This window comes from Empidonax traillii, unplaced genomic scaffold (assembly GCF_003031625.1).
Source record: "Empidonax traillii isolate 1590-97213 ecotype Southwest subspecies unplaced genomic scaffold, ASM303162v1 scaffold1894:size97206, whole genome shotgun sequence".
Classification (NCBI taxonomy): Eukaryota; Metazoa; Chordata; class Aves; order Passeriformes; family Tyrannidae; genus Empidonax; species Empidonax traillii.
Window position 1 is genome coordinate 1 of NW_020957087.1, and position 18136 is coordinate 18136.

The 18136-nt window shown below is 47.6% G+C and overlaps 1 protein-coding gene across 4 annotated transcripts; it reads left to right on the forward strand.

Annotated features, from left to right (window-relative positions):
• The first annotated feature begins 5746 nt into the window (after nucleotides 1-5746).
• On the forward strand, nucleotides 5747-16658 carry LOC114071205 (L-threonine 3-dehydrogenase, mitochondrial-like). Of its 4 annotated transcripts, XM_027908951.1 has the most exons (10): nucleotides 5747-5913; nucleotides 8996-9107; nucleotides 11385-11586; nucleotides 11909-11951; nucleotides 12981-13051; nucleotides 13594-13743; nucleotides 14069-14241; nucleotides 15245-15335; nucleotides 15803-16072; nucleotides 16295-16658. In XM_027908951.1, exons 3-10 carry the CDS (start codon nucleotides 11403-11405, stop codon nucleotides 16432-16434), a joined length of 1122 nt encoding a protein of 373 aa, XP_027764752.1. In that variant the 5' UTR covers nucleotides 5747-5913; nucleotides 8996-9107; nucleotides 11385-11402; the 3' UTR covers nucleotides 16435-16658. The 4 variants fall into 4 exon arrangements, with proteins under 4 accessions (XP_027764752.1, XP_027764751.1, XP_027764753.1 ...); XM_027908950.1 differs by lacking the exon at nucleotides 5747-5913 and having other exon boundaries at nucleotides 8971-9107; XM_027908952.1 differs by lacking the exon at nucleotides 5747-5913 and having other exon boundaries at nucleotides 8971-9107; nucleotides 11388-11586.
• Nucleotides 16659-18136: the final 1478 nt, after the last annotated feature.

The window sequence follows — 18136 nt, forward strand, 5'->3', positions numbered from 1 at the left end:
ACACGTGTGTGGGTGCAGAAGCGACGCCAGTCACTCACAGAGGGGAGATGAGACCTGGCTGTGATCAGTGGGAGGTTCTCCTGTGCTGCCAACTCGATGTGACACCTCCCTGTGCCCGGGCGCAGCCCGTGTCACATCTGCTGGGGATGATGAGCATCAGGGTCAAACCAGTTCAGCACCACAGGGAGAAGATGTTTCTTCTTTTCACATCCCGTGTGGCTGAGCTGTCACATCAAGGCCAAGTTCAGTCCCTCTCCCTGGCAACCCTTTGTGGATGTTGTGGCACGTGTGGACACGACAGGAGCTTGGACACTTTGCTCATCAGGGCTGAGGGACATAAGGCCATACAAAATCCAGGCAAAACTCCACTTCCTTATTAACCTCTCTCTGGGCAGTAGCAAAAGCTTGTGGAAAAAACAGGAATACAGCCTGGGATACCTTTGTGGGACTCCCTTGTAGTGGGCCTACAAAGAGAGGGAGCCTTCGTCAGGAACTGTGGTGACAGGACAAGGAGTAATGGGCTCAAATTAAAAGAAGGGACATTTAAGTTGTATTTGTGGGAGAAATTCTTCCCTGTGAGGGTGATGAGGCCCTGGCACAGGTTGCCCAGAGAAGCTGTGACTGCCCCTGGATCCCTGGAAGTGTTCAAGGCCAGGTGGGATGGGGCTTGGAGCAACCTGGGAGAGGGAATGTGTCACGACCTGCTGGCAATGCTCTTCCTAATTGTCAGTGACACTGCTGGATCATGGACAGCTTGCTGTCCACCAGGACCTCCGGGTCTTTCTCCTTCCTTCTCCCCCAGGCAGATGGAAAATTCTTCTCCCTCCAAAGAGGAATTCTTTAAGGGATCCAAGAGCACATTTCTGAGAGTTATAATGGCAGAAAGGTGTTTGAGTATTCAAAAAAAAATCAAGATCCAGAACTCCATCATGAAGATGATGGAAGGGGAAAGTCCTCTAAGACCACAATCTACTGTGCTAATTAATGATGGCAAGACTTCAGGAATAAATAAAGAATTAGACATTTGCTTTTCTATGTGGAGGAAGATGAAAAAGCAAAAGCTGGAAGGTATTTTATCTCCTCTCTTCAACACTGTGAACAGTTTAAGACCTGTTTATGGGTAGGAACTAAGCAAGATGGAAAGAGTATTATCTGCAGAACACTGTGAAATTCAACAGACTTCAGAAAAGATAGGCAAGGTTTCAAAAATATGGTTAAATGGGAACTCCATGTCAAAGGAGGAGGTTGGTTTGCTTTCCAGGAGCACCTTCAGATTCAAAGGACTGCAGAGAGGGAGTGTAAACATGACTCAAGCACAAATAATTTTTAAAATAGAGCCTGATAAGCTCAGCACCACACACACAAAAAAAAGGCTCCATTGTGTGAATAACAATCAAGTGGGTCCAGCAAACAGACATGACCCACACTTCACAAATATAATTACTGCACTGGGCTTCCTTGTGCCTCAGTGTTCTGCTTATAACAAATGGCCTTGAAAACCAGCATTTTTATAGAGAGGGGTTTGTTGGCAGAGTTCTGTGAGCTCCTCCTCTGCTCCTTGCTGTGCTGGGGCAGGTTTTGCTCAACACTCAGGGAACCGAACGAAGAGCATAAAAGCAACCACAGCTAATCAAGCAAAGACTGTCCCAGTCCAGTTTCTTTGTCTCTACCAGCAGCTCTTTCCCCGCAAAACTCTCGCACGGCTCTGTGATCTCCAGCTGAAGGACTTTATGTATATTCACAGTCATTCCTCATTAGGGTTCTTCTCCTCCCCAAACTCAACCCGTGTGCTTTTGAAACTCGGGTGAGTTTGTAGCATCCACACTGGATAATATCCCTCCTTCCCATGTAATTTTGTGCCCTCTAATTACAGTAGCTAAGCTGTTACATAACCATCCCAACATCCCTGCCAAGGGGTGGAATTCATAAGCAGGAGGCAGTGGAAAAAAAAAAAAAAAAAGAGCTTACAAACACCTCTGTGGTAAAGCTAATCTTATCTCAAAGCCTTTGTTCCCAGGGGAGTTAATGTTTGGGGTTGTGAAAGATAGATGTGTTTGGAATAAGGGGGAAAAAGAACATGTAGAAACATTGTTTGCTGGAAGTACAGCTCAGCAGAAGGAAGGAGGAGAAGGATCTGGAAGGTCTTTCCACAAATGCTGTTGGCAATGATGATGAACTCAGGGAAAGGAGGATTTGATCAACTTCCATCTGAAGATTTTCTGTGGCCCGTCAAAGCACTGAGTTCATCAAACACAGAGTTCTGTTTGCCCTCACCTTGTCCCCTTTGTCCTTTCAGAGGACATCCTACTGATCCCTAACTTTGCTCCCCTGAGAAGGGGAACAACACTCAAGCTTCCCCTTCTGGTAGCACCTTATGTTGTCAGAAGTCACCTTCTCCCTCAGCCAGAAACAGCAGGAGAACCTAAATGGTCTTCAAGGTCCCTTCCAACCCAAGCCATTCAGTGATTCTATGACTCTAACCATGATTCAGGAGTGGGATTCCTAGGCTGCAAAACCCTATCACAGCAGGAGGCTGCTGGGAGATTTAGAAAGTGTGACACGGGATCAGATCTAAGTCCAAATACTTTGCACAAACTGCTCCGGGCTCTCTAATCCCTCCTGGTCACTCATTAAGAGCTCCCTTAAGAACTTCCTGCTCCCTACAGCTTTGCTGGATGTCTAAGAAGTCGGGTAGTGCCTGGACTGCATCAAACCCATGTCGTATTTCTGTGTTTCTGAAGTTTTGGCCCCTCTCTAGAAGGATCCTTGGCCAGGACCCCACAAGAAGCGTGCAGTGTGGTCCTTGCTGCCTCCAGAAAGTGTAGGGTGGGAAGGGACCTTAAAGTTCATCTTGTTCCAACCCCCTGCAAAGATCAGGGACACCTTCCACTGTCCCAGGGTGCTCCAAACCCCATCCAAGCTGGCCTGGAACACTTCCAGGAATGGGAAATCCACAACTTCTCTGGGCAACCTGTGCCAGGGCCTCACCACCCTCACAGGTAAGAATAGCATGTGAGGGGCTGAGAAGCAGAAGAGAAGGAGATTCATGACTCCAAGGCAAGAAAAGGACTGCAGGGAAGCTACAGAGAGAATGAGGTTCTCTGAGCAAAGGGCAGCATTGGAGAAATCAGGAAGAACTGTTATGCAGATGACTCCACGAGCTGCTGTGTGCAGTCACTTCTCCCTGGAGACTTGGCAGCCTTCCCAGGAGAGTTCACCACAGGCTTCACTCCACAGCTTTGCTGTCAGGTTACCCAGGGCTGCACCAGCAGGGATCCTGGTGCTTGGGTAACTCACCTCCTCTGTGCAGCCCAGGGGGGTTCCAGGAGCTCATTTCACACCCAAGGGAGCTCTTTGCTCCAGCTACCTGTGCACCTCCCAGTCACGTGGGGAGAAGAAACACCAGGTGCCAAGGAGATCAGCGTTTCCTGATGCAAACTGCAACCTGAGACAGGGAGACAGTCCAGAGGCCCTGCACACAGATGGATGTCTCTGTGGGAATGACCTGGAAGGCAGCTGACACCCCAGAAGCCCACTTTAACAGTGATGCATTTGGGGGTAAAAAAAAGGATTTGTAGAAGTTGCCTTCTCTTTTGTTGATGTGAAACACCTGCAAGGGGCCTTCAAATGGAGGACAATTTTCCAGAAAGGAAAATAAAGAAGCAGAATCCGTAAGAAAGAAGCACAGCTCCAAAACCTCAGCAGAAGTAGCTTTGGAGGACATGGGAAGGTATAGGACTGCATTTTTTTTTTGGAAGGCTTGTCACCTCACAGAACACACACTCCTGTGGCTGAGATCCAGAAATGCTGAACCTGGGTTCACAACCCATCAAGCACTTCAGCTTCTCTCCATTCAAGGAGAATGTGCTCATTCAAGCACTCTTGCCCTCTATGGAAGTTCAGCAGTGGTGTTTCCAAAACAGAAATGTCTCCAGCGGAAAGGGCCATCCTATCTCAGTTCAATATTCGTGATATGAAGTGGTTTCCCTCTCTAAGACTGTTTGAGCTTTCCCTTCTAATGTCTGAGTGTCAGCCTTACCCCAGGGTCTACTCCTCAGTGAGATCCTTGCTGGGGACATGCAGCTCCACTGACTTCATTCCCTTCGTGGCTTCCTACTTAAAAAGACATTGATGGGCTGAGTTCTTTTCTCGGAGTAGCCACACCCATCTCCTGCACACAATCAGCCACCAGACTCCCTCCTGTGATATGGCAGAAGCTGCACAGGAGCTCAGTGAGCAGCTGTGTGTGTCCTGATAGGGGGTATCTCCAGTTTTGAGGGGCAGAGTCACAGCTCAGGCAGCACAAACACAACGATTCCTGCAGTCCACGCTCCAGCAAAGAGCTTCTTGACTGAACAAAGTCCCCCCTGTGTTGGTTTCTGCACGTGAGACCAACCAGGTGACTCTTTCTGCTGGGCTGAAGCCTCAGTCAACGAAGCCATTTAGGACTGTGGCCTTCCACAGTGGCCCTGGGGGGCAAGGGGGAGGCATCTCCTTGTGTTGATTTTTTAGGAAACAGATTAGAACCTAAGAGGTCCTGCCCAGCCACTGTGACCTCAGTGAGAGTGGGAACACCAGAAACCACTGTCCAAGTCTTAGCAGGTGTTCACGTAGAACAGCCACTGGAAGGATGCAAAGACAGCAGAGGAAGTTTGAAAGGCAGAGGAGATTACAGCAAGTGAAAGATCACTTGGATATTGTAGCCCCTCTCTGATGTCTGGGCATTTAAGGAGCTGGTGATACAGCCTGGGAGAGACAATTGTACCTGTGACGTAAAGATAATGAGGGGACTGGAGCATCTCTCAGATGAGGAAAGGCTGAGGGAGCTGGGGCTGTTCAGCATCGAGAAGAGACACTGAGAGGGGATCTCATCCATGTCTGTCAGTGAGGGGGCAGAGGATGGACCAGGCTCTGCTCAGGGGGGCCCAGCAATGGGTGCCCAGCACAGAAAATGATGCCCAGGAAGTTCCACCTGAACATGAGGAAGGACTTCTTTCCCGTGCAGTTACCGAGCACTGAACAGATTGTCCAGGGAGGGTGTGAAGTCTCCCTCACTGGAGATATTCCATAAGTGTCTGGACACAATCCTGTGCCATGTGCTCTGGGATGACCTTGTTTGAGCAGGGAGGTTGGACCAAGAGACCCACTGTGTTCCCTTCCAGCCTGACCCATTTTGGGATTCTGTGATTCCATGACCAGTGCAGCGTTGTACCACAGCCTGAGGGGTGATTGGTGACCTACATCAGAAGGACATGGAGCTGCTGGAGTGAGTCCAGGAGGCCACGGAGATGCTCCAAGGGCTGGAGCCCCTCTGCTCTGGAGTCAGGCTGGGAGAGCTGGGGGGGTTCACCTGGAGAAGAGAAGGATCCAGGAAGACCTGAGAGCCCCTTCCAATGTCTAAAGGGGTTTCAGGAGAGCTGGAGAGGGACTTTGCACAAGGGCTTGGAGGGACAGGACAAGGGGGAATGGCTTCCAACTGCCAGAGGGCAGGGAGAGAGAGGATATTGGGAAGGAATTCCTGGCTGCGGGAGTGGTGAAGCCCTGGCACAGGTCGCCCAGAGAAGCTGTGGCTGCCCCACCCCTGGAAGTGTCCAAGGCCAGGTTGGACGGGGCTTGAAGCAACCTGGGCTAGTGGAAGGTGTCCCTGCCCATGGAACGAGATGATCTTTAAGGTCCCTTCCCACCCAAACCATTCCACGCCCAGGGGTTCCCACTGTGTCTGCGCATCCCCCGGGACTGCCCCCCCCCAACCTCGGCTCGGCTGGGCCTGGGGGGCCCCCGCCCCCTCACCGCGGATGACGTCACGGTTCCGTGACGTCACTCAGTCCCCACCCCGGCTGACGTCAGACCCAGCCCCGGGGAAGCGGCTCTGGGACACGGACGGGGCGGCGGCGGGAGCGCGGCGGGTCCAGGGTGAGCGCGGGGCCGGTCCGGGGAGGGGAAAGGGGGGCTGTGGGTCCATGGGGGTAATTCCGTGGGTCCGTTTTTAGGGGGGGATTGGTGGGCGCGAGGCCGCCCCGCTCCCAGCCGGGAGGGAATGAATGGGGCGGGGGAGGGGGAACGGGAGCCGCGTCCCGCCCGCGCAGCCATCAGAGCCCTGCCCGGGAGCGGCTCCCCCGGCATCCCCCGGCATCCTCCCGCGCCCCTCGGTCCCCTTTGGGGCCGGCGATTTGGTGCTCGAGCCCCATCGCGGCTCTTTTGTGCCTCTCTCGCGGGCGGGAGGGTTGTGTTGGTGCTCATCACCCGCACCCGGCCCTTGGCTTCATCTGCGCACGATGGGCAGGGAACGGAATCAGGAATGGCTTGGGTCGGAAGGGACATCAAGGATCGTCTTGTTCCAACGCCCTGCCATGGGCAGGGACACCTTCCACTAGCCCAGGTTGCTCCAAACCCCATCCATCTTGGCTTTGAACACTTCTAGGGATCCAAGGGCAGCCACAGCTTCTCTGGTCAACCTGTGCCGGGGACTCACCACCCTCACAAGGAAAATTTTTCATAAAATCCCATCTAAACCAACTTTCTTTTGGTTTAAAGCCATTCCCTCTTTTCCTGTCCCTCCAGACCTTTGTCCCAAGTCCCTCTCCCTCCAGCTCTCCTGGAGCCCCTATGGGCTCTGGAAGGGGCTCTCAGGTCTCCCTGGATCCTTCTCCAGGTGAACCTCCCCAGCTCTCCCAGCCTGGCCCCAGAGCAAAGGGGCTTCAGCCCTTGGAGCATCTCCATGGCCTCCTCTGGGCTTAATCCAGCAGTTCCACGTCCTTGTGCTGTTGTTCCCCAGGGCTGGAGGCAGCTCTGCAGATGGCGTCTCATCTGAAGGGAATAGAGGGGCAGAATTCCTCCCTCTCCTGCTGCCCACGCTCTGGGATGAGCCCAGGATGCATTTGCCTTTGAGGACCAATATCCCTTATCCTCTCCAGGAGCGTCACACCGTTCAGTAGCTCCGTAACATCCCTTTTTTTTTTTATTTATTTTTGGTGCCTGGGGTCAGGTTTCCAGCAGCTCCCTCGGTGCCTCGGGCTGACGTTTTCTCTTGGCGGGCTCTGCCCGGGGGCCGGCGTCATCCCCCGGCCCTGCGTCACCCCTGGGACAGGATCCACGGGGGCCTATCGTGTGTCAAGGTTATTCTAGCAGAGTTTGGCCAAGAGCTGCCTGCCAGGGAGAGCAGCTCCAGCCTGGACACCCTGGCACATCCGCCTTGCCAGGGAACACCGGGAGGGACGCAGCGTCCCCAGCTGGGGCTTTCCGAACCAGAGGAACTGCCAGCAGGGGATGTGTGATGGATTTGGGCTGTCCAGCAATCCAGGCTGCAGGAATTGTGGTTGAGCTGAGCGTTACCCCTTAGATGTGGCAGCTTGAGCGCTCCCAAATCCAATGGAGTTTCCTCTTGGCAGCACTAGGGCATCAGGGAATAAGGCTTTCCCAAGGGCAAAGTGGCACGGGTTTCACCTTCTGGGCGCCCAAGGAAGGCACTTGCTTTTCCCTCAAGCTCTTCTTGGTACAGTTGGAAAAAGTAGAGGAGCTTCCCAAAGCATAAGCCCTTCTCCAAGTCTGAAGCAGAAACTCTGGGCTTTGGAGCCAAATGTGAGTTGAGAACTTGGAAGCTTAGAGCCTTGATGTGGACCACGTGCCCGAGGATGTGGTTGGGAATCTTCAGGATTCCGTGTCCTAGAGAGTACCTTAATTTTCTTGGAAAGAGGGAAGTTCTGGATTCTTTGGTTTGGCTCCATGAAGGAGCATCCCATGGCACTCCAGCAGCTGTGCAGCCCCCTGCAGAAACCCTGTGGGAGATCTGGGATTTACTTCTGGCCTCTGTCTCCTCCCTCTCTCCCGTGTTCCTTGAAGCTCACTGGGGGAACTTCCAGACCAGCCCTGTGACTTTCTTATCTTCCTTATCACCATGACGGTCTATTAATAACCAATTTATAGGAACTACTGCTTTCTATAAACATAATTTTGACTTTTACGTGAGCAACAGGTGCTGCCGCTTATGTAACACCTTGGAAACCTCGCAGAGGAACAGCAGCTGGCTGTTCCCTAAATGGCATTTTATGAATGCTGCTGCTTGCCTTTTTTTTTTTTTTTTTTCATTCCCTCTTTTCCCTTTCCCCGTGCTTTAATCTCCTTACAAACCCCCCGAAATTCCTGCTATCCCAGATTATTGCTGTCCACAGGAACACGTGTTTGCTTTATGCTAATCCTTCGCACCGCCGCTAATTAGCTGAAACCTTGTCCTTCAGGTTGGGTTTTTGGGATTTAGAAGAGCTGCTTGCCCAGCTTCAGAGCCCTCTCCCTGCCTGCCCCAAACTTCCAGGCATTTCAAAATCAAGGAGAAGGGACTGGAGTGATATTCCTGGCTGCTGCTGCTCTCACGAGGACGTGCTCTTTTTTTTTTTTTTTTTTTTCCCCCTTTTTTTTTTTTTTTTTTTTAAGGTGTGGGACAACNGACTTTCTTATCTTCCTTATCACCGTGACAGTCTATTAATAACCAATTTATAGGAACTACTGCTTTCTATAAACATAATTTTGACTTTTACGTGAGCAACAGGTGCTGCCGCTTATGTAACACCTTGGAAACCTCGCAGAGGAACAGCAGCTGGCTGTTCCCTAAATGGCATTTTATGAATGCTGCTGCTTGCCTTTTTTTTTTTTTTTTCATTCCCTCTTTTCCCTTTCCCCGTGCTTTAATCTCCTTACAAACCCCCCGAAATTCCTGCTATCCCAGATTATTGCTGTCCACAGGAACAAATCCTTCGCACCGCTGCTAATTAGCTGAAACCTTGTCCTTCAGGTTGGGTTTTTGGGATTTAGAAGAGCTGCTTGCCCAGCTTCAGAGCCCTCTCCCTGCCTGCCCCAAACTTCCAGGCATTTCAAAATCAAGGAGAAGGGACTGGAGTGATATTCCTGGCTGCTGCTGCTCTCACGAGGACGTGCTCTTTTTTTTTTTTTTTTTTTTTTTTTTTTTTTTTTTTTTTTTTTTTTTTTTTTTTTTTTTTTTAAGGTGTGGGACAACTCCTACTTTGTGCCGGGTTTTGATTGGCTTTCCACAGAGGCAGTGTCCTATAAATTCCCTTCTCCTCTCTGCTTCTGCCTTATCACCAGCTGAGGGACAGGTGAGTACAGAGGAGGGAAAATTCCAGCAGCAATTCCATTGCCTAATCCGTGGTATTGGCGTCGGTTATTAATTTAAATTAGTGGGGTGGGGGGAATGACTTTGATGTTTCGGGATGAAAAAGTCCTGGTTTTACTGACAGTTTCTGACATCAGTTTGAGTGGATGAGTAAAATCAGAGAGGAAAAATATTCAGAAGGTAATATGGGAGTGGGGGGAGGAAATATTTTATGGAATCATGGAATGGTTTGGGTTGGAAGGGACCTTAAAGATCATCCCATTCCAAGCCCCCTGCCATGGGCAGGGACAGCTTCCACTATAAATTATGTATATATTTTATATATTTTTTTTTTCTCTTCAATTTGTAATGGAACAGAAGTTTTCCTCCTTGGGATAATAAGAAAGAGAAACTATCAAAAAATTTAAGTTATTTTACATCAGTGTAAAATATTTTTTGTGTTCAGAACTATGAATTACTCCTAGCATTCATTTAAAATGGGAAACTTGGATTTAGCAGAATGGGCTTTTCTCTCTGAGTTGCTTTTGCAAGTTTAATTACTGGGCTGCAGCTGAATTTACCTATTTGGGAAAGTATTTTTAAAGCATAATGTTAATTTCTTTATATATCTGTACATTTGTTGGCAAGTTTAGAATTTAATAATCACACCTTTTTTTCCCCTCCACTTCCTGTTTGAAATAGAAATAAATGCCATTGGTGGGGTTTTTTCACTGCTGGGGTGTTTCAGTGTCTGGTGTAAAATGAATTTACTGTTCTTTTGAGTCAGCCTAGACCTGCAATTCTGAGCTTAAACCTTTGTGGTTTCACTCCAGGTGCATTGGAAAAAACCAGTCCAGTCGGTGGGAACCAATTTGTTCCCAGTGTGGCATTTTCAGTAAAAACTGGCTTTAGTTTGTGCTTTGTTTATAGAGCTCAAAATGACTTTGCAGGTACTTTAAGTGGGAATTTTCCATGACAGAGACCGGTGAGTCTTTGTCAGTGCTGTGGGATTTTATTTTCCCATTGTGAAACACCAAGGGATTATCAGGAGATCCAGTTGTCCAGGTGGATTTTGAATATTTCCAAGGATGGAGACTCCCATCACCTCTCTGGGCACCTCAGACTAAGTCTCTTTGATCAGTTTAATTATATTTTTAATATGCCCCTTTTTATGTGTCTGTGCTATTAGACATTAGGTAGTTTAGCAAATCCTTTTGTATTTAAATAGCAAAACTCCCTCAAGTACCAGAAAATTCTCAGCCTGGTGAGCTCAGGAGTCAAAGGAAAATCCACATTCATCACTTGCTTGCTTTTCTCTGCATAGTTAATTTGGAATTAAATTATCTGCTGCAGTTTCTGGTTCTGATCTTCCTTCTCCCTGACTCCCCCTTTTAGAATATCAGGAATACCCAAAGAAAGGAATCTACAGGGTAATTTCATCAGACTGGTCTGAAATTTGCTTTAATCTGGGAATTTGCTTATTCTAGATATTTGGAAATGAGTTAAGAGCTGTTGAGAGGGGACAAGGAAGAATTTAAGTGATTGTGCCCCGAGAACTGTATTTAAAAGAGGTAAACTGGGACCTCAGGAACCACCATTTGTGGCTGCAGGTGTGATTTATTTGGGGTACTTTCCATTTCCTTCCCAAATGAGAAAGATTTGGAGAGGACAAAAACCAAACTTGAATGTAGCACAGAGAAATTTATTAATGTGTGAAATAACTAGGATATTTTCCTGAGTCCTGGCTGAATAGTGCCACTCCTTTGTTTGCTTTCTGGGTCCCATCCATCAGCAGCGTTAAGCTGGAGTAAATCTCTCTTTTTTTTTTTAGAGGAGATTTCCTGCTGCCTCTGGCTCAGTAGCTCTTGCTGATGCAATCCTGAGAAAGTTTGCTAACTCATGGCAGCCTGCAAACCCTTCACTCCGAAGTGGAATCACAGCAGCTTTGTTGAATTCTGTGTTTGTGCTTCAAATCACAGTTTATATTGATTTTTTTTTTATTTTTTATTTTTTTAAAGGCTTAAACTTGACCCCTTTTCTCACTGTTGATTTTCCTGGGCTGTGGGTATTTTCACGAGCTCCCTCCAGGGAATACATTACCTCTACTCATGTTCCCTCCCAGGCAGCTTCTGGGACACGTGGCCCATCCTCCAGCCCTCGCATTGCATCAAATTCCTCCGAATCCCTGCGGAGTTTTCTCAGGGAGATTTTTTTTTTTGGTTAAAAGCCTTTGACTCACTCGCTTGACTCATCTCCTCTCCTGTGCCCCCCCTCCCCCCGGCAGGTTTGAAAGGGGAAGATGCCAATTGTCAGGAACCTGGGCAGGGCTGCCAGCCAGCTGCTGCAGAGCTCGGGGTGTGGCTGTGGGATCTCCGTGGTGCCCGCTCGGTGCATCGGGGTCTCCCCGCGCCAAGTGGCCTCGGACACGAGTTTCCACTCCGTCACCTTTTCCGAGTCGGATCATCCTCGGGTGCTCATCACAGGTAATTAATTCCTTGTCATAACTATTCCCACTCTCCTCCCCTCCCCTCCTCCCTCCCCAGTGGGCAGAATTCTGGCAGCAAAAATGCCCCAGGTACTCTGGAATTGTGATGATCTCTCCCAGTGGGGTCCCGTTTGAACTTCCCTGCTATTTTAGCTCCGTAACTCCACCAAAACCAGTTCATTCAGTATTCCTTAAGGAAAATTGATAAAAGCTGCCTGACTCACTGAGGAGAAATGGTACTGATTTCTGATGTCATAGACACAATAATAATGAAATTCTGTTTTTTAATAATTTCCTCCGATGTTTGTTTTGTCTCCCAGGTGGTCTTGGCCAGCTCGGGGTGGGACTTGCAAAGCTGCTGAGGTATGTCCTGAATCCTTGATATATCATGATTCCCTGGCTTGCTGTTAGTGAGGATTTCAAGCTTTAGCCATCACTTTTAGAAGCAATAATTTTCTAGAGAGTTGTTTATAAAAGCATCCCACCGTCGACTGCAGGTTCTTTTTTTGCCTCTCAGCTTTGTAAACAACATGAATGGTCGGACTTGATGATTTAAAGGTCTCTTCCAGCCTTAATGATCCTGTGATTCTTAATGATTCTATGATTAAATTTTCCCCACCATTTTATATTCCACTCCTGTGCTTGTTTGGGGTTGCTGACGTCCTTCCTGTGTGTACACTGGTCACCATTCCCAAAATAACATAATTTTGTCCCAGGGACTGGCTGCTGGGTTGTTTGCTTCCAGTTAAATGGAAGTATTGAGAGGCTGAATCCTCAGAATTGTCCTTTTCTGTTTTAACTTTTCCTGTTCCCCCACCCCACATACACACAGTTACCTCATGTTTTCCATGATATCTTTTCAAGAAGTGCTCCAAGAGCTCTCCCTGATCCATATCCATGTCCACATCCACACCTGCTCAGCTCCAGGGGATCTGGACTAGGACCAGAAGTGAGCCGAGACTGGAATGTGCTCCAGTGCCATCAGCTGTTAATTGTCAAAAAGTCACAATTTCTCTGTATAATTTACTTTGTTGATACAAAAGTAGCTTCAGTTACAGCAACCCAGTGGATTTTTGTTGTTTGCAGGGGAGTAAATTATCTCTGGGTACAAATTTCAGTAAGGAAAGGGTAGGAGGGTCTTTCTTCTCAACATATTTTCACTTCCTAAAAGATTCCTCTATGCTTGCACAGCCCTTCAGTGCTACTAGAAGTAGTTCACTCATTTTCTGAGATGTTAAATTGACATTTAAAGGTCCAGTGGGGTTTTTTGAAGTGCAATAACTGATTTAATTACTGGAATTATTGTTGCTCCTGCAAAACAAAATAGCAGCGACTGATGGGTTATCTCAAAAGGCTGTGGACTCACTGTTCCATGTGGGTATTTTTACACAGGAAACGCTTTGGAAAGAACAATGTGATCTTGTCTGACATTAGAAAGCCTGCAGATAATGTTTTTTATAGTGGTAAGTGACTGGGGAAACACATGGAAAAAACCCTCTTGACTTTACCTCTGATGTTCAGTTGATGTTCATCGACTAATTACCAACCTGATAAATGGATTGCACTAACAGGCTGCTGTTCTAAACTCCTGGATAATGCCTTCCTGCTTGGAAATCTTGCAATTGATTGATTTCTTCTATTATTCCCTTTTCCTAAATAATTTCCTTTGCATTTTTTTGCGCTGTTGCTTTGCCACTTCTTTGAGCAGAATAACAACTTGAGTCAGGCCGTGCTCCTGCTGTAAAAAAGAGATGCTTTTATTCTTTTGGAGGGACCAAGCTGGAAATTAAATTTGTGCTGTGTTATTCCACGCTCGGGGAATTTTTGATGATGAGACGGGTGTAGAGCGTGATTTTAGATTCTTTGATTTTCAGTAGGAACTTGCATAAGTTGCTGTTTGGCGATGTATTTTAGGTGGTAAGGTGCAGCAGTCTGAGTTTCTGGCAGAACTTTCCCTGATATCCATTCCTGGCAGTGAGTTTCCCGCTGGTTCCATTCCCTCCAGGTCCCTTTATCTTCGCGGATATCTTGGACTACAAGAATTTGCGGGAGATTGTGGTGAACAACAGGATAACTTGGCTGTTCCACTACAGTGCTTTGCTCAGCGCTGTTGGAGAAGCGAATGTGCCTTTGGCCAGAGCTGTGAACATTACCGGTAGGTGACAAGGATTCCAAGTCCCTGGAACTGTGTCAGGGGAGGGTTAGGTTGGATCTCAGGGAAAGGTTCTTCCCCCAGAGGGTGGTTGGGCACTGAACAGGCTCCCCAGGGAATGGTCATGACCTTAAACCTGCCAGAGCTCAAGAGGTGTTTGGACAACGCTCTCAGGGACAGGGTGGGATTGTTGGGGTGTTCTGGCATGGCCAGGAGTTGGATTTGATCCTTGTGGGTCCCTTCCAACTCAGGATATTCTAAAATTCCTACAAGGAAAAAGTGGAGAGCATGTTCTGATGAGTCCTGTTGATTTGGGTTTTTTTTCCAGGTTTACACAATGTTCTGGATATTGCAGCTGAGCATAATTTGAGGCTCTTCGTTCCAAGCACTATCGGGGCCTTTGGACCCACCTCTCCTCGAGACCCAACTCCTGATCTCTGCATTCAGAGACCAAGGACAATCTATGGAGTCTCCAAGGTCCATGCTGAGCTCATGGGAGAAGTGAGAATTTTTTGGTTTATTCTTTTCTTAAAAGTTCTGAGAGAACTTCACTGGCACAGGTTGCCCAGAGAAGCTGTGGCTGCCCCAGCCCTGGAAGTGTCCAAGGCCAGGTTGGACAGGGCTTGGAGCAACCTGGGATAGTGGAAAGTGTCCCTGCCCATGGCAAGGGGTTGGAATGACATGATCTTTAAGGTCCCTTCCAACCCAAACTGTTCCATGATTCTATGATTATAACTTCATTCCTTTTGTAAGATTCCTCACTGCAACATTCTTTTCCCTGTTCTTTCCTTCCTTCAGGCTTTAGTGCTCAGCAGTAGTCTGAGGCAGCTTTTGAGGTCAAATATCTTTTTTGTTCTGTTGGGAAAAGCCCAAAGAATTGGAAGCTGGCAAACATCTGACTTCCAGTGTCATTTCTTTCCCCTGGCTCTTTTAACTTTGGCCTCTCTGTCTCATCTGGCATTGGGTAAAGGACAGTGTACAAAGCCTTGTGAAAGCAGGGACAGTGATGGCTTTTACCCCTCCTCTCCAAAAAAAAAAGATTTTAAAGTCAAAGCCATGGGGGTCTGTACATGCACAGCTTCTCTTTTGGCTTTGTAGCTACTTATAAATAACATTTTTAAGGCTAATATTTTTGCATACAGATTCTTCACGTAGGTCTGAAGACTGGATTAGCCTGAAAAGTCTCACAGGCTTTAAAACACTCCTAGAGTTTTAAGTTTCTGAACACCAAATGTAGGCCCTGCATTAGCAGCTAATCCATATCAAGAATCCATATTTACTGATGTGGATGTAAAAAAAAAAAAAAAAAAGGGGGGGGGCAGGAAGGGAGTTCAGTGCCTGGCAGGGACTAGGAGCTGTTTCGTCCCTTTTCTTTCATCCCCATCATGGAATGGTTACAGCAGGAGGGTTCATCCCGTGGCAGATTTTTCCCGTGGAATCAGTGAGTGTGTGGCCTGCTCTTGGTGTGTAAACTTGTTCCTCTCCTCCCTCCCTCTCTCCCCAGTACTACCATTACCGGTATGGGCTGGACTTCCGCTGCCTCAGGTATCCAGGGATTATATCTGCTGACTCCCAGCCTGGAGGGGGAACGACTGGTGAGTGGCTTGGGCATTATGAGAAGGCTGGAAAGGGACTTTTCAAAAGGGGCTGCAGTGCCAGGACAAGGGGAAATGGCTTCTCACTGCCAAAGGGCAGGGTTAGATGGGATATTGGGAAGCAATTGCTGGCTGTGAGGTTGTCTCTCTTCACACCCTGCAAGGAGAGACTGGCACAGGTTGCCCAGAAAAGCTGTGGCTGCCCCATCCCGGGAAGTGTTCAAGGCCAAGTTGGATCAGCTTGGTCTGGTGAGTGGCATCCCTTGCGATGGCAGGGGTTGAAACAAGATGATCTTTGGGGTCCCTTCCAACCCAAACCATTCTATGGTCTATGATAAATAACACACAGTCCTGCTGCCAGATTTTAGACAGGAGACCTTGGGGGTGGTCTGAGGGTCGTTGCCTGTTGTGACACACACAAGAGATCCACCCGGATGAACAGACTCATCCATCATTCTCCTCCACAGATTATGCTGTCAAGATCTTCCATGATGCCATAAAGACTGGCAAGTTTAAGTGTTACCTCAGGCCAGACACCCGTCTGCCCATGATGTACATCGATGACTGTCTGAAGGCAACGCTGGAGGTCATGGAGGCCCCTGCGGAATCACTGACCATGAGGACCTACAACATCAATGCCATGAGCTTCAGTCCTGAGGAGCTGGCACAGGAGGTGCAGAAGTATGTTCCTGAGCTCCAGGTGACCTACAACGTGGATCAAGTCAGGCAGGCCATAGGTTAGTATCTTTTCAGGCACCAGGTAAGAAGAAACATCAAACCAAGGGCGAAATAAAGCTTCTCTTCTTTTTAGGCACCTGCAAATTCCCCCCGTGCAGTTCAAGTCTTAATGGTTTGAAATTCAGCTTCAGCAGTTCAAACCAGTGACGAAAGACCTGAAAGTTTAAAGGAATTTTTTCCTAAACCTCACGTTTCTTGGTTCTTTTTCTTGTTCCCTGCAGCTGACAGCTGGCCCATGAACTTCGACGACAGCAACGCCCGCAGGGATTGGGGTTGGAAACACGATTATGATCTCCCTGAGCTGGTGACCACCATGTTTAGCTACCTTGGGTCTGACTCCAGGATTGCCCAAGCTAACTGAAAATACTTTCAGATGTTTCCAGATTTCCACAGAGGACCAGGAAGAAATGGCTAAGTTTAGGGTTGTAATTTTCTGAGTCTTAGAGCATGTCAGTGATTAATTTTCATAAGTAGCAGCAGAGCTGGGCAGAAACATCCTGTAGGCTGGAATGTACTTTAGATAAATGAACATCAGTGGGTGCTGTCTCCAGATGACAAACACAGAGTTATTGAGCTTCCACACTTAGGAAAACAAACAAACAAACAAACAAAAACACCAAAAAGAGCACTTACTCCTGGCTGGTGGCTCTCCAGTCATTCCTGCCTCTTCTTTGGCAAACAGCGTGGGACAGTGTTGTCCATCCTGGTGTTTCAGGTCTATCCCGCAAAGTCAGCGGTAGGTGTTTCGTTTTCCTGGTGGAGGATGATAGGGTGTAGTAAGATAAGATCCTTTCTACTCCTTGCTTGCAAAAGAGACTTCAGAAGAGCTACTTGATGTTTCCAGATTGCAGGGGGCCGTTGCAATTCTAGTTTGAGATCAAACTTTGGTCGATAGTTCCTATTTATATTTAGTGCTGTCCAAGCATACACTTTTCTATATGTAGGGCATAAAAGCAGCATTATTCTTACAAAGCTGCTTACAAATGTGAAGTGGAATAGGACTTGAATTCTTATGATGCTTTAAAAAAAAAATCAGGTTTTATAAGCTAAGCTTCATCCTGTTCTTTGCAAGTGCCGCTGCCTTCAGTGTAACCTCAGAGGTGGATCTGAAATCCATAGATGCGAGTCTGGGTGGTACTTCAGGAAGGCAAAGGGTTTATTAGCAGTACTTTGGCTTCTCCCAGCTGTTTGCAGGACACACTGCCGGGGGCAAGGCTTAAAGGTGGGCTGGTGATGGAGCCTCACGGTCGAGCCGGGTCAGCCTTTGAAATCGTTTGCATTCACCGCGTTTTCCACGTGCACTGCGTTTGTAGATGCTGTCTGTGTGTAACTCATACCCTTTTGTTCTCCAGAGAGGGATCCAGAAGCTGAAACAGGAGGTTCTGGGATGAACAAGGGAGTTTTTGTAGGTGCATACGAGGAAGAGGTGTCAGTTCAAAAGCTACTTAGGAGACTTTGGGAAGTGACAAGAGAGCCATTTTAGGTAAAACACCAGTTTCCATGGACGTGAGTCTGAGCTGTCAGACTCTAGCTGAAAAGCAGCCTCTGGGAGCTTTGGATTTTATTTTTTTTTTCAAAGAAAAAAATATCTTTCATTTTCAAAAAGACTGGAAATTCCCTATAGGAAGCTCTCCACCTTTTTTTTTTGTTGTTGTCTTGTATACTCCAATAGTGTGTGTAGGTAAACACATTCAAGTATTTTTATTTGTTGTTTTCTTTTTGCTCTGTTTCCTGTGATGGTGCTTTGGTGGTTGCAAGTCTGTTCCATTCTCTGTAACCCTGTGGTGGTCCCTCAGTTGGTGGATTAATCAGATTTTTGTCTGTTTGTGAAGGACTCTGCTGAGAGGAATATGTTTCCTCACAAAAGTAACCTTCAAATGAAGATTCTGTGGTGAAACCCAGTTATTTTAAACAATTGTTACACTTGTATCTCTTACTTTTGTACTTATTGTTTCACCTCTGGGCAAGGTATGAATTTCCCAGGTATTTAAACTGAAAGGTCATGGCCTGATACGGAAACACTTTTATATTGTTTACGTTTCTGAAAAAAACAAGTTTGTAAA